Source organism: Rhinatrema bivittatum, chromosome 17, assembly GCF_901001135.1.
Source record: "Rhinatrema bivittatum chromosome 17, aRhiBiv1.1, whole genome shotgun sequence".
NCBI lineage: Eukaryota > Metazoa > Chordata > Amphibia > Gymnophiona > Rhinatrematidae > Rhinatrema > Rhinatrema bivittatum.
Window position 1 is genome coordinate 8,106,689 of NC_042631.1, and position 12,625 is coordinate 8,119,313.

Consider the following 12,625-nt stretch of genomic DNA (forward strand, 5'->3'; position numbering starts at 1 on the left):
AGACAGACATTCTGCTTTGAGACACACCATGACATTTTCACATTCTATCTAGCCCTCAACTTGCCATTTTTTTTTTTTGTGAAACTGTATGATGCTACTCCAGATTAGTTACTGTAATAATTGCTTTAAATAAAAGGTTTATTTTTAGGGATGATTACTACTGCTATTGGTATCATTTACATGGCTGTTTGTCTATTTTTCTGTGAAGAATGGTACTATAAATAAATAGTAATCACTTACCATAGACAGCTGTGATTTTGGAATTGTCTGTTTAAAAACAAGCACCTCTTTTGTATCTAACAGTGCTTGCAATGGACTAAGGGTATCTCAACAGCTGGAACTGAGCAGCTGATGTCACTGCAGGAGTTTCATGCCTGTAGTAACATTAAAAGCCACGCTGCCACTATCAGTATTAACGTTTTGAAAAAGGATTTGAACAGATACAATTTACAAAATCAGAGCCTGATATGCTTTATATAGCATTGTTAAAAAGACCATGGCAAGTCCTTTAAAAGCAGCTATTTTTATATAAAACATTCATTTCAGAATAATGCATGCCTCTCTTTTCCTTTACTACCAATTCACCAGTCTGTATGTGCACTAGACAGAACACCCCAGATTGTTAATGAATCTGATGGTTTGCATGAAAACAAAGACATCAATTAGTCTTCATTTGAAAAATCTCTTCTCTACAGGCTGAAATGTGGGTATAATTTGGTGAACATAACTATTTTACAGGCCATCTGAAATATATTCCACAATGCTTCAGTCACTTCAAGCCACCCATTTTGAGTCATTACTCTTGTTAGATAGAATGTGCATTTCTTCCATGGATATTTAGTTTAGCACGTGCATGTCCTAATCTTATAATACATACTTTAAAACATATCCCTTCTGCTTTTTACCTGTATACACACACACACACACACACACAAAATAGTTCACTGAAGCAGCAGTTAGTACTCTGGTAACATACACAGAAGAAATGAAGTGGAAGCACATATAATTATCCAAAGCCTGTGGAAAGAAGCTACATGAGCCTAAGGCTTTATCAATTTAAAAGTGAAGAATAAAGCAGTGCAGTGACCCAGCGGTTTCATGTCTGAAGGCCAGCTAGGACAAAAACTGACTGCAGTTTTGGGAGGGGAACTAATTGAGGCACTGCTCCAAATCATCCAGCTTAAAATTAAACTGACGAGCACAGCAGGCTTAGAGCAGCACGCTATTTACAGAAGGGCAAGAGAAGAGCACCCGAGCGTGGCTCCAAGCAGGGCAGAAACCCGGGAAGTCCAACACTGCAGCTTTGAAAACTGAATGTCTGACGTGCACGTGACCAAGAACAAACTGCGCACACAAAGAAACCATTTCTTTTGGTTCTTTATTCAAACCAAATTTCCTGGGGAGTTACATACATTAGCTAATGATTAGAAAGCCATTCTTTACACATCTTTATGCAAAAATAGAAGAAAAGTACAGATGCTGTACTACCAATTTATGAAGATCTTTATGTAAATCACCTGTCATCAGATGAGCGAGAGAGAGAGAGAGAGAGAGAGAGACACAGAGGTAGCATCCAAACATAAGAATTCAAAACAAAACTCCGCCACAAGCTGCAGGTAACGCAACACAGTTTTATTGAAACTCAAGAAGCAACATCAATATACAAATTCAGAAATTATGGGAGCTATAAAAGGCAGAAAAGAAAAGATACAGCTTGGTCAAACTCCTATGAAATCTTATCTCTGCATAAAAATCGAACACTCCCACGTGGGTCAGCAGCAGCGGCAGCATTGAGATGGTAGTAAAACTTTTACAAAAAATAAGTTAAGAATTTCAAGTGTTCAGGACTGATTTTTGTTTTAGTAAAAAAAGGCAGTTGAATAATCCTGATGCAAACATACATTTTTTTTGTTTTTCTTTTTACTGAGCTACTAAGGTTAAAATGATTTTTTAAAGCAAGAATAATTCAATAGCATCAACTAATTTTAACAATTTTAACAAAGTTCTGGGCAAGTTAAATAGGTTCTTGGCTTGTGGTCTATTTGATAGTTGTATGTATTAAGTGTTCTTTATAATCCTCAACCCTCTAGAACGGATCAAACGCCTGGTGAGCAGAACTAGGAACGCATCACTTGAGAATTACCTCGAGGAGCTCCCCGAGGTCCAGCCTGTCCAGCCCCACGTTTGAAATTCTGCTGATATCCATCCTGAAAAATGTGAGGAAAGAAAGTACAAGTTAAAAGAATGACCCAGATTCTGCACCCCCCCCAATTTTTGTTTTTTTTAAATGAAGGCCAATCTGGGGCCTTTCATGCTGTACTTATGGGAAAGTGAATGAATTCTAACATTAAAGAAGGAGAGCCAAGAATTGCACAGATGGGAGATGCCAGTCTGCCATCATGCAGCCTCTATGTTCAATTCATTCATTAACTGGAGCTGTGTTCGTAACTTTACTGTTTAAATCAGACCCAAATGGAAGTGTAGTGTTTTCCGTCTTTGTATGTTTGTAGGCCTCCTTGAGATCCAGTGAACATAGTCAGTGCATAGTCCTGAAAAGGAGAAAAAATTTGAGGCCCTCAAGTCTAGGATGGATTTTCCTAGAGAAAGACATCCTCTCACCTGCAGTGGAATAGGTTTGACATGTTTGGCCAGCCAGAGGGAAATTTCTGACAAGAGTTGATCCCATTTTGGGCAGCAGATTGATAGGCCCAGTAGTACAAGGTTACAACTATCCAACAGTTTGCAAAAAAGCTAAGCCTTCCAGAGCAGGGGTTGGTACGTGGCTATTTCCTCTAAATGCAGTCACTTCTGAGCTCCCCTGATTTCAGTAGTGAGTCCTGCTCTCATTGCATAGTGTCTCTTGAGGATAAGACTGCTTCTTCAGGAAACCCTGTACTGTCTTTGAGGTGCCAAATTCAGCTCAGATGTGGCAGCAGAGGATCTGAAGCATGGAATGATGGTTCTTTATGACATAAGCCACTTTCTTGACCTTCTCCTAGAAGAGATTGTCCCAATTGCATGACATTAGCAGTCTTTCCTACATGTCTTCATGAAGGCCTGAGAATCGGAGTGTCTGACCATTGCAGAGGGGCCTAATGCTATCTCAAAACAATCATAGGTCATCCAAACTACATGTTTTTCAAATTATTCGCCTTTCTCCATAAGGGTGTGGAATTTGTTTTGCCCCTTGACGAATAAGACTGTAAAATTTGATATTTTTCAAAATAGTATGCAATATTCAATCATTTAGTATAAACAAACTATGAAGGATTGTGGCAGAGCATTCTGATAAATTGCATCTTCCAATAAGGTCCAACATCTTAGGGTCATGACTCAGGGGGGCACTAAGGCACAGGTCGAGGTACCCTTGACCACTTTGAGAACAGATTTGGCAACCACAATAGTTTGTTGAATCCTGTAGCTGGCTGCATGTCTGCTTCCCCATATGCTCTTATACACACTCAAGAGTGTGCACAGGCAGCGCCATTAATTCTTTTGGGCTACTGAGGTATTACAGGAGACCAAGTCAAGGTGCTCTGGGCTTTCTTGCAACAGCTTTGGCCATCCTTTGAACAAAACTTGGGAAGGAAATTCCTCAGGTGGAAAACCCTTCCCTTTTTTGCAGAAGCATCTGGAAAGTAATCTCCTCCAGAACTATTATAAGCAGTTTAATGATTGGAGCAGACAAGATTCCATTAAATAGTGAGGAGCAATGTAGCGTCAAGCCAACAGCATCATTATCTCAAACTTTGGTCCGCTTGGGAAGCCAAACAATGTTGATGCTGGCGCACTCAGCATTGAAGGAAACATCTACTGGTGGGTTGCTTGAGACACATTGGGTTTAAGGGCCATGATTCTCCTCTTCAAATCCATGTCAAACCAAACCAGGTTAGGCTTCATATGAGACTGTATAATTCCAGATGGCCCTTTCAAAGAACAACGAGAAGGGTTTGAGCCAGTATAGAACAGTGCGATGCAGGAAGTCAAGCTAACTGCTAGGTACAGACTTACTTTGCCACATGCAGAATCTCCTCTTTAATGCAGCCTGGTTACCAGTGCAACTGTGACCATATGTTGAGACACCAGTGACTTCCCAGGCCAAGCATCGAGCCTCTGAGGCCAGCTCTTGAAGCTGAACAAGTTCATTGGCATGGAAGACAGAGCTTGTCCTTTCAGGACCAAACCTCTAAGTAATATCCTGGATCAGATTTCATAACAGTCAACATCTTGGTCCTTCCTAAGACAGATGTAGCACATTGTGTGACGGCAATAGGTATGTTTCATATGCACTTGGGACAGAATTTGAAACCGCTGGCTTACTTCTCTGATATTAAAGAATTAAAAAAAAGCCAGACGAAATCAAAAGAAAAAATGCCTGTGAGAAAACTGGCTGGAGGCTTGCCCAACACCCTCTCTTCCCGCTGAAAAAACTGGGGTAGGGAGGCTCAATTTGACAAACACTGAAGAAAATTAAAAAAAAAAAAATTCTAAGCTGAAAACCTTTGAGCAGGAAACTAAAAGAAAAACAATTCTTGGCAGACACCAGAAAAAAAATTTAGTGTGAGCACTCTTTAAGTCTATGCCTGGCCTGGCGTCAAGACAAACCACTCAGTAGAGAGGGCCTAATCTGGTGTCACCTCAAGAGCTCAAGCTTCTCATCTTCTGAGATTCTTTTTTATTTTAAAACATTAGCAATCCTCACAAAGGAGATGCATGTCCACCATCTGCTGGAGACAGGGCTATGTGTCAGCAAGTCAGTTTTACTCTGTCTCCATCTGCTGGTAGGAGTACATAATCCCCTGGTGTGAACTGGCCTGCCTGAATGGAGAGGGAAAAGGATAGGAAGCAGCTGCAGAGCCACAGCAGCATGAGAAGTCCTACATATAAGCCATAAAGTCTTAATCTTTACCAAAAAGCTCTCTAAAGCTTTTCTGCTTGACTTCAAGCATAGTCATGCAACTCATTCTTTACTGGTGAACCTGCTTGTCTTTGAAGAAAAAAAAAAAAAGTGTCACCGTAATTATCTGGAACATTAAGCCTCTTTTGTTCTGATTGCTTTTTAATTTCTCTATTCTGCCACTTCCAGCATTAAGAGAGCGCTGTTCTGCTCTTATTACAACTCTATACATGTAAAGCATGAATGTTACATAAAATGAAAAGTATATTCCAGAGGTAGAATTCTTTTTAAAACAGGTACGGTTGACTCTTTTAAGGTGCACATTATTCTCAGTGTGTATACACAGAGAATACAAGTTTTATGACAAGAGACCTAAGAACATTATCACAAAAAGCAGTAAAGCCAAAATGGGCAAATATTTACCATCTAACCACCAGAAAAGAGAGACAGGCGGCAAATTAAGAGATAAAAATCAATTTCTATTGTTCCTGCGGGTAAGGAGCTTTCTTACCCTCTGATAATTGTTGGAGTAGTCACGAGGAGCGTTAAACTGAGACTGAGAGTAACCAGTGTTAGGAGTGTTGGGAAAAGCAGGGCGATAATCATATCCACCTAAAATAAAAACCCAAGAGTTACTGAAACATGGCAGATGTACTTACCAGCAAACTGAATATGGGTTTCTTAAGCTAATATTAAAAAATATACCTGGCAGAAAGCTTCAGATCAGTACAACTAGGATCCGGTTTCATCACAAAAGAACTGTTTTAAGGTCAAACACAAAAGGTGCCAGACATGGAGTTCACAATTTATAAAGGGACACCCCTGGGTAAATCCCGACCCCTCAGCATGGCTGTAAGGGGAAGAATGAGAGGATGCATGCAGGAATGTCATCCTAAAATCCGCATGCATGCTCTCTGCATCTGCTTTAGCAAGGGGACAAAGCCCAGAATGCTTTTCTACCTGTGTTTGATGGCCCAAATGCCGTTCAGGATTTACCTTTGAAAATCAGTTTGGCAGGTCCCAGAGTACAAAGTACCCCTATATAGTATCACTGAATAATATTGTTTCCTTAAATGGTAATTCTACACGCTCTACATAGACTAAATGCTACCAGTCTGTACCAGATCCACCAAAAACCTATTTCTGAATACAGCTCCATTTAAAACAAGAAAATTGGGCACACATTCTAGTTACATTTACACTGAACATTTCAAGCTTAAAAATAATTGAAGGCACCATCAGCTCATTTTCTAACACTGAACATTTAGCAAGCCCTAATGCAGAACCAGCCTGTTTCTTACCTCTGAAGCCATTAGAAGGTCCCCTGTAACCATTCATTAAGCCTCGGGTCCCACGTGATCCACCACGAGACACCCCTCTGCTGTTATAATAAGGCTGATTGTTGCGTGGAAATCCAGTATTCTGCTGTGGAGGTTGCTGGTGGCTACCTCCCACCTGATGAGACGGGTCTGGTGAGGCATGGTAGGTACCAACCACTATAATATCAAATAAATAAAGTAAGTTATATGGAGCCCTCTTGAAAAAAATAAAAATGAGTGTGTTGGGGGCTCAGAGGCAGTGCTGTGCACTATGATGCAGAGGAATCTGGGAACTATTCCCAGTTCAGTCTTTAGTTTCCTGGCTTGGCATGCTGCAGAAGCGTACTCTCAGCCCCCAGGGGACAGGTGACAGTCATTGTACAAGAGCAACACCTTGTAGCTGGATATAGGGTGCCAGAAGGAACTCTGGTACATGGCCACTAGCTGAGGACTGTCACTGCAGTGGCTGCATTAAAGATGGAAGGCACGGCCTCGTGAGGCCCCTCAGTCAATTTGAGAGCTGATCTAGCTAGAATAGTAGACTCTCTAAGGAGGCGGATGGATATTTAAGAACGGCTGGAAAACGTCACCCACATCATGGTTAATTCAGCCTTGCTTAACACCAGAAAAAGGTTTGTGCATCAGATCCTAGCCCTTGGTCCAATTAAAATGGAAGCCCAAAGGGGGAGGAAACTGCTGGATCAGAAAAACCAAACACATGCACAAAAAACCCACACAGGGAAGCTGGTTTAACGTTTTTTGCATCCAAACCCCAAGAGTCTTCTCCACAGTAAAATGTACTCATTTACACGTAAGCAAATCCAGTCTCAAACAAATGTAGCTACCTGTTTGGAGTTGCTCTTGCTGCAATTCTGACTGTTCCACTTGAAGAGGCTGGTTAGAGAAGGGCTGGTTGTAGCTGGTTTGGTACTGAGTTTGCTGCTTCAGTGTTTCTGGCTCATTCACAGGAGGAACAGGTGCATTCATATTAAACACCTACAGATGAGAAATATATCTATTTGCTAGAGTAACTGAGCTCATTGGTTTCTTATTTATAAAAAAAAAGAAAACTAAAAACTTACAACCTGCAATGCCAAATACCAAAAATGTTTAATATTGCTTACAATGAAAATGTGCCGTCAAATTAAAAAACACAAAACAAAAAAAAAAAACAAACTACAAACCACAATTTAAACATCAATTAAAAAAAAAATCGCTGATCATCCATTAAATTTAAAAACCTGGGGACGACGACAGGAAAGCCTTCAAAATTTTTCTAACACAAATAATCTTTGCTCCACCTTCTGAGAATCATGATATACCTGATAAAGCAATCATCTTTTACCAACAAGGTATTATCGCCACAAACTCGTATACATATCAAATATTTTAGCAATTTGCTCAGTATGTTCTAAAGATATCTATGACAAGTTGAGCAAAGTTCGAATAGAATCTATCCTTGCAGTTAAAGAGAGGACTCCAAGTTAGATACAGTCGTCCAAAGTAATTCTAAAGTTATTGTAGCAGGACCAGCCTAGGATGTCATAACTCCTAAATCTAACTGCGGCCTCCCAGCCAGAAGAGAAATGAGAGTACTAATAGGAGCCTCAAGTCTCTCTCCAGGTCTCCGAAGAGCAGGCACCTGCGGGGGACTCGGGCCCAAAGGTCTAAGAGACCAACGTCTCAGATGGAACAGAAGCAGCATCACCACATGCTCCAAGTTCTCCTCGCCCCACTTCCTGACTGGGGAGAAAGCGGGACCAACCTCAGTGTACCCTTCTTTCCCATTCCTTTGGAGAACCCAAGACTTGAGAGGAGGATGGCATCAGAGAGTGGCGCGCTAGCATACCCTAATTGTATTCTGTGCCAGAATGGGAGACAGCAGCAGTAATCCCATCCTCGGATAGGATCACAGCAGTAGGGAGTTCCTCTTCATTCGTGCTCTACAAGTTCAATACCAGCAGATTCTCTGCTAACCGTGCCCTAACTGCCTTTAAGCAGTCTATCAACCTCAATCGGAAGGCTACCTTTTGCATTACACAGAATGATAAACTGGATGTCGCTTTCATAAATGCTATAAATATTGCTAGTACCTTCCCTAGTGGGGATAAACAAATATTAAAAAAGAACATCCTAAATTCCCTCAGCTAAGAACATAAGAAATTTCCATGCTGGGTCAGACCAAGGGTCCATCAAGCCCAGCATCCTGTTTCCAACAGAGGCCAAACCAGGCCACAAGAACCTGGCAAGTACCCAAAAACTAAGAAGATCCCATGCTACTGATGCAATTAATAGCAGTGGCTATTCCCTAATTATAATTAATCAATAGCCATTAATGGACTTCTCCTCCAAGAACTTATCCAAACCTTTTTTGAACCCAGCTACACTAACCACATCCTCTGGCAACAAATTCCAGAGCTTTATTGTGCGTTGAGTGAAAAAGAATTTTCTCCAATTAATCTTAAATGTGCTACTTGCTAACTTCATGGAATGCCCCCTAGTCCTATTATTCGAAAGTGTAAATAACCAAGTCACATCTACTCGTTCAAGACCTCGCATGATCTTAAAGACCTCTATCATATCCCCCCTCAGCTCTCTCCTAATCTGTTGCTTTCTCTGATATAAAAAAGAAAGAGAAGCCAGGTCAATATTGTTGCTCCAATGCCTGTCAAGCGCAACCGCTCAAGTAACAGAGTAGCAGAGTCAGAAGCAGTTGAAATATTTAATTGCACCAGGAGTACTAAGGCTACCTTATCAATATTACTACTGAATCTCCATGCTGTATGTCTTCCTTCCTTGTTATATGGTTTTCAAAATCGTTCCAAGAATTAAAAAAAAAAGTGTCCCATGTCAGATTATCTGCTTCCCATGCTGGATGGCGCTAGGGATGCTCACTACAAACTAGCAATACCTAGTGACCAGGTTCTGGAAGAATCCATGGTACATGAGCACCAGCCAAGGACTACTGCTGCAACACTGGGCTGGGGAAAATCCCTAGCCAAGTACAAATCAAGGCTCATGGCATCAGATCCTACCCTGGCTCTGACTCGAAGCTGGAAGTACAAAGTAGGAGAAAACTGCTAAGCACTTAAAAAAAGTTATGTAAGTTTGTGCTATGAATCAGAATACAAAGCCAAACTTCCCAAGATGCTGCAGAAACGCTGAGCTCATTTTGGTACTTACAGTTTGCATGGACTGGAACGGGGCAGCATTGACGTTGATGCCACTGCTATGTAGAGGTTTGCTTGGCCCAGCCTGGAATACTGGGGACTGGGACACAGCAGGAAGTGCAGAGGATGTCGGGGTCTGGTCTGTGCTTAAAGACATTGAAGCCTAAATATACAAAAAGAGTATTGGTTCAGCTACAGTACTTCAAGGCAGCTTATATTCATGATTCAAACAAAAACAAAGAGGGAACACTGAATAGCATTACCTTTTTAGGCAAACCATGATTTACTGAATACGTTTTGTTTCAAATCATTTAGGATATTCATTCCGGGAAACCATTACTTTTTTAAAAAAGTCACAATCACCACTTGCTAAGACCAGGCAAGTTTGTGCTGGCTGTGTGATAAACTGCATCATCACATCTGCCAAAGGAAATAGGTTCCCAGGGCCTGACGTAATAAAACGTGAGTAAAAAAGATGACCACATTTTAGAACACCTTTTCTTTACTCTTACAGTAAAAAATTAGTTGTTGCCCAATGCAGTAAGCTAATTGTGTGCTAATTCATCAGGAATTAAAAATGGCGCAGAACCTGAAAATGCACATAAATTCCGAGTACAGGAACCCCTGGGTGATGAACTTTGGGTTCAGCTCCACAGACTAACTTAGGCCTTAATAACTTTACTCCAGCTCAGACAAGAAGTTACATTTCCAGCATTAGGAAACTACAAATTGTTTTCTGCATCATGGAGCAATAGCTAATGCTTTCCTTAAAATGGGATTTAAACAGAGAAGGCGAAATTACTATTTACCTGATAATTTCCTTTCCTCTAGGATAGGCAGGCCAGGCCACACACGTGGGTTATGCTCACCAACCAGCAGACAAAAATGGAGATCAACTCACTCGCTGAGGTCACTCTCAGCACAGCACAGACATCAGCCTGTCAGTAATCCTGGAAAAGCCAACTATGGACAACTGAACAGCACTCAAACTTGTAAACTTCCACACTATACATATCCTCCACAAACCACTTGCTTTTCTCTTCTTCTTCCAGTGAAGAAACACAACTCAGAAGAAAATGCAATAACCATAACAGGTAAGAAAGGCACACACTTAACAGGTCCCTCTGTGACTTGGAGATCTGCATTGGCCTTCAATTTCTGCCTCCAAGAATGTCCCCAAGGAGAGGCAATACAATAAAGCACAAGCAGCCCAGGGTGAAAGTGTGGACTAGCCTGCATATGCTACAGGAAAGGACATTATCAGGTAAGAAGTCATTTCTCCTTCCTCTGCACTCAGGTAGGCCAATCCACACCAGTGGGATGTACCAAAGCTACTCCTGAAAATGGTGGGAGGGTGCCCACGGTTCCATCAACACTATATGCGCAAAAGCCGCGCCCCCTTGAGCCCTAACATCCAAGCAGTAATGCTTGGAGAGTGTGTAAGAAGGATCACGTCACTGCCCGGCAAATCTCAATGGGAAACAACCACCTAAGCTCTACTGGAATGCACCCTGACCTCTGCACCCACACAGGTGGCAGTGATGACTTCTTTCACTCAATGGGCTATAGTCACCTATGTCAACCATTTTCCTTGTTTACCTCCACCATGGAGAACAAACAGTTGATCAGACTTCCTGAAAGAGCAAATAATCTTCAAGTACCACACCAGATGTTGCTCGACATTAGAGGCATGCCAAAGACGATAATCCTGCTCATCTCGATCCCTATCCAGCGTGGGTAGGGAAATAGACCAATTCAAACCAAAATCCTAAACCACTTTAGTCAAAAAGAAAAAAAAAAAAAAAAGGTACAGTTTTAAGCTGTACTGCCCCCAGAGTCATTCGTAGAAACGGCTCACAGCAACAGCGACCTTGCACCTCGGAGACCCACTGTGCCGAACTGATTGATATCAGAAAAACTGTTTAAGATGAGCAGCAGCAAAGACCACATGATGGCAGAAATGTAGGAACCGCTTGTCACAAGGGAGGGCATAAATACTTGACTCCTTTCAAGAACCTGGACAAATCTGGATAGGAAAACAAGGGTCTACCACTGACTTACCCCCTATAGAAAGCGAAAGCTGCTACCTGCACCATCAGAGTATTTAAGGCCAAGCTTTTAACCCCATCTTCCTGCAAAAATTGAACTTTTAGAGGGTGAGAACCTTGCCCCTCCTACCAGCTCTTGAACACTCTCCAAACCCTAACAAGCTAGAGATGTAGAAAACTTCCTGGCCCGGAGCAAGGTGGAAATCACTACAGAAAAATAACCAGGCTTCAGCAACTGAGCCTGCTCAAGAATCAAACCTTAAAACAAAGACCCGGATCATCATGCAGTATTGGCCCCCTGATTGACAGTCGGAGGACTGTCCACCAGTAGCCTCTGAAGATCGGCATACCACAGCCTCCAGAGCCACCAGAAGTATGGTTTCGGTATGCAGATTTCGGTCTGACTCTCAATCTTTCGAATGACCCTGCCTGTCATTGGCCATGGCGGGAAGGCATCTAAGACCTCGCTTCCTTGAATCTGACAGAAGCGTACCTATACATAAGAATTCACCCAGACCAGAGATATCTCCGGTTTAGGATACTCAGGAGGCATTTTCAATTTTGTGCTCTCCCGATCAGGCTAGCAACAGGCCCAAGAACCTTCACCAAGGTTATGGTGGCAGCAGCCCTTAGAAAGGAGAGTGTACTGGTTCATCCATATCTGGACGACTGGCTCATTTGGGCAAAGTCGGAGGACCTTTACAGGCAGGCAATGGCAGTAGTGTTACACCGCTTGAGATCCTTGGGCTGGATAGTGAATCTGTCCAAGAGCCAGATTTCTGTGTTGCAGGTTCTGGAGTTCTTGGGGCATGCGCTTCGATACCCAAATGGGAAAAGTATTTCTCATGGAGGAGTGGATTGTCAAGCTGCAGACTCAAATTCGGAACCTATTTAGAGGACCGAGTGCCCAGGCTCTGGGATTACTTGCAGGTCCTCTGTTCCATGGCATCTACCCCGCAGCCGTTGCCATGGGCGTTTGTTAATATGAGACCTCTACAGAATGCGTTACTATCCTGTGGGATCCAATGTCAGAGCAGTTTCATCTTCCATTACTGCTTACAGAATCAGCCAGGTCCAGTCTTCTGGACCATTTGTGCCATGGCATGTATCTGGTGGTTCCACAGTGGATGGTAGTGACTACAGACTTCACTCTCTGGTTGGGGAGCCATATGTCAGTCCCAGTCTGGGCAA

The 12,625-nt window shown here is 42.2% G+C and overlaps 1 protein-coding gene across 4 annotated transcripts in view; it reads right to left on the minus strand.

The window, feature by feature from the left end:
- The window catches only part of CAPRIN1 (cell cycle associated protein 1), a 69,969-nt gene that overhangs the window by 1,949 nt on the left and 55,395 nt on the right, over window positions 1-12,625 (minus strand). For 3 of the 4 annotated variants that reach the window (XM_029582456.1, XM_029582458.1, XM_029582455.1), the window contains 5 exons: window positions 9,400-9,549; window positions 7,062-7,212; window positions 6,199-6,393; window positions 5,409-5,509; window positions 2,144-2,207 (listed from right to left, as the gene is read on the minus strand). In XM_029582456.1, coding sequence (XP_029438316.1) covers window positions 2,144-2,207; window positions 5,409-5,509; window positions 6,199-6,393; window positions 7,062-7,212; window positions 9,400-9,549 — 661 coding nt within the window. The remainder of the gene's footprint in view (window positions 1-2,143; window positions 2,208-5,408; window positions 5,510-6,198; window positions 6,394-7,061; window positions 7,213-9,399; window positions 9,550-12,625) is intronic. The other variant, XM_029582457.1, reaches the window with a different exon arrangement.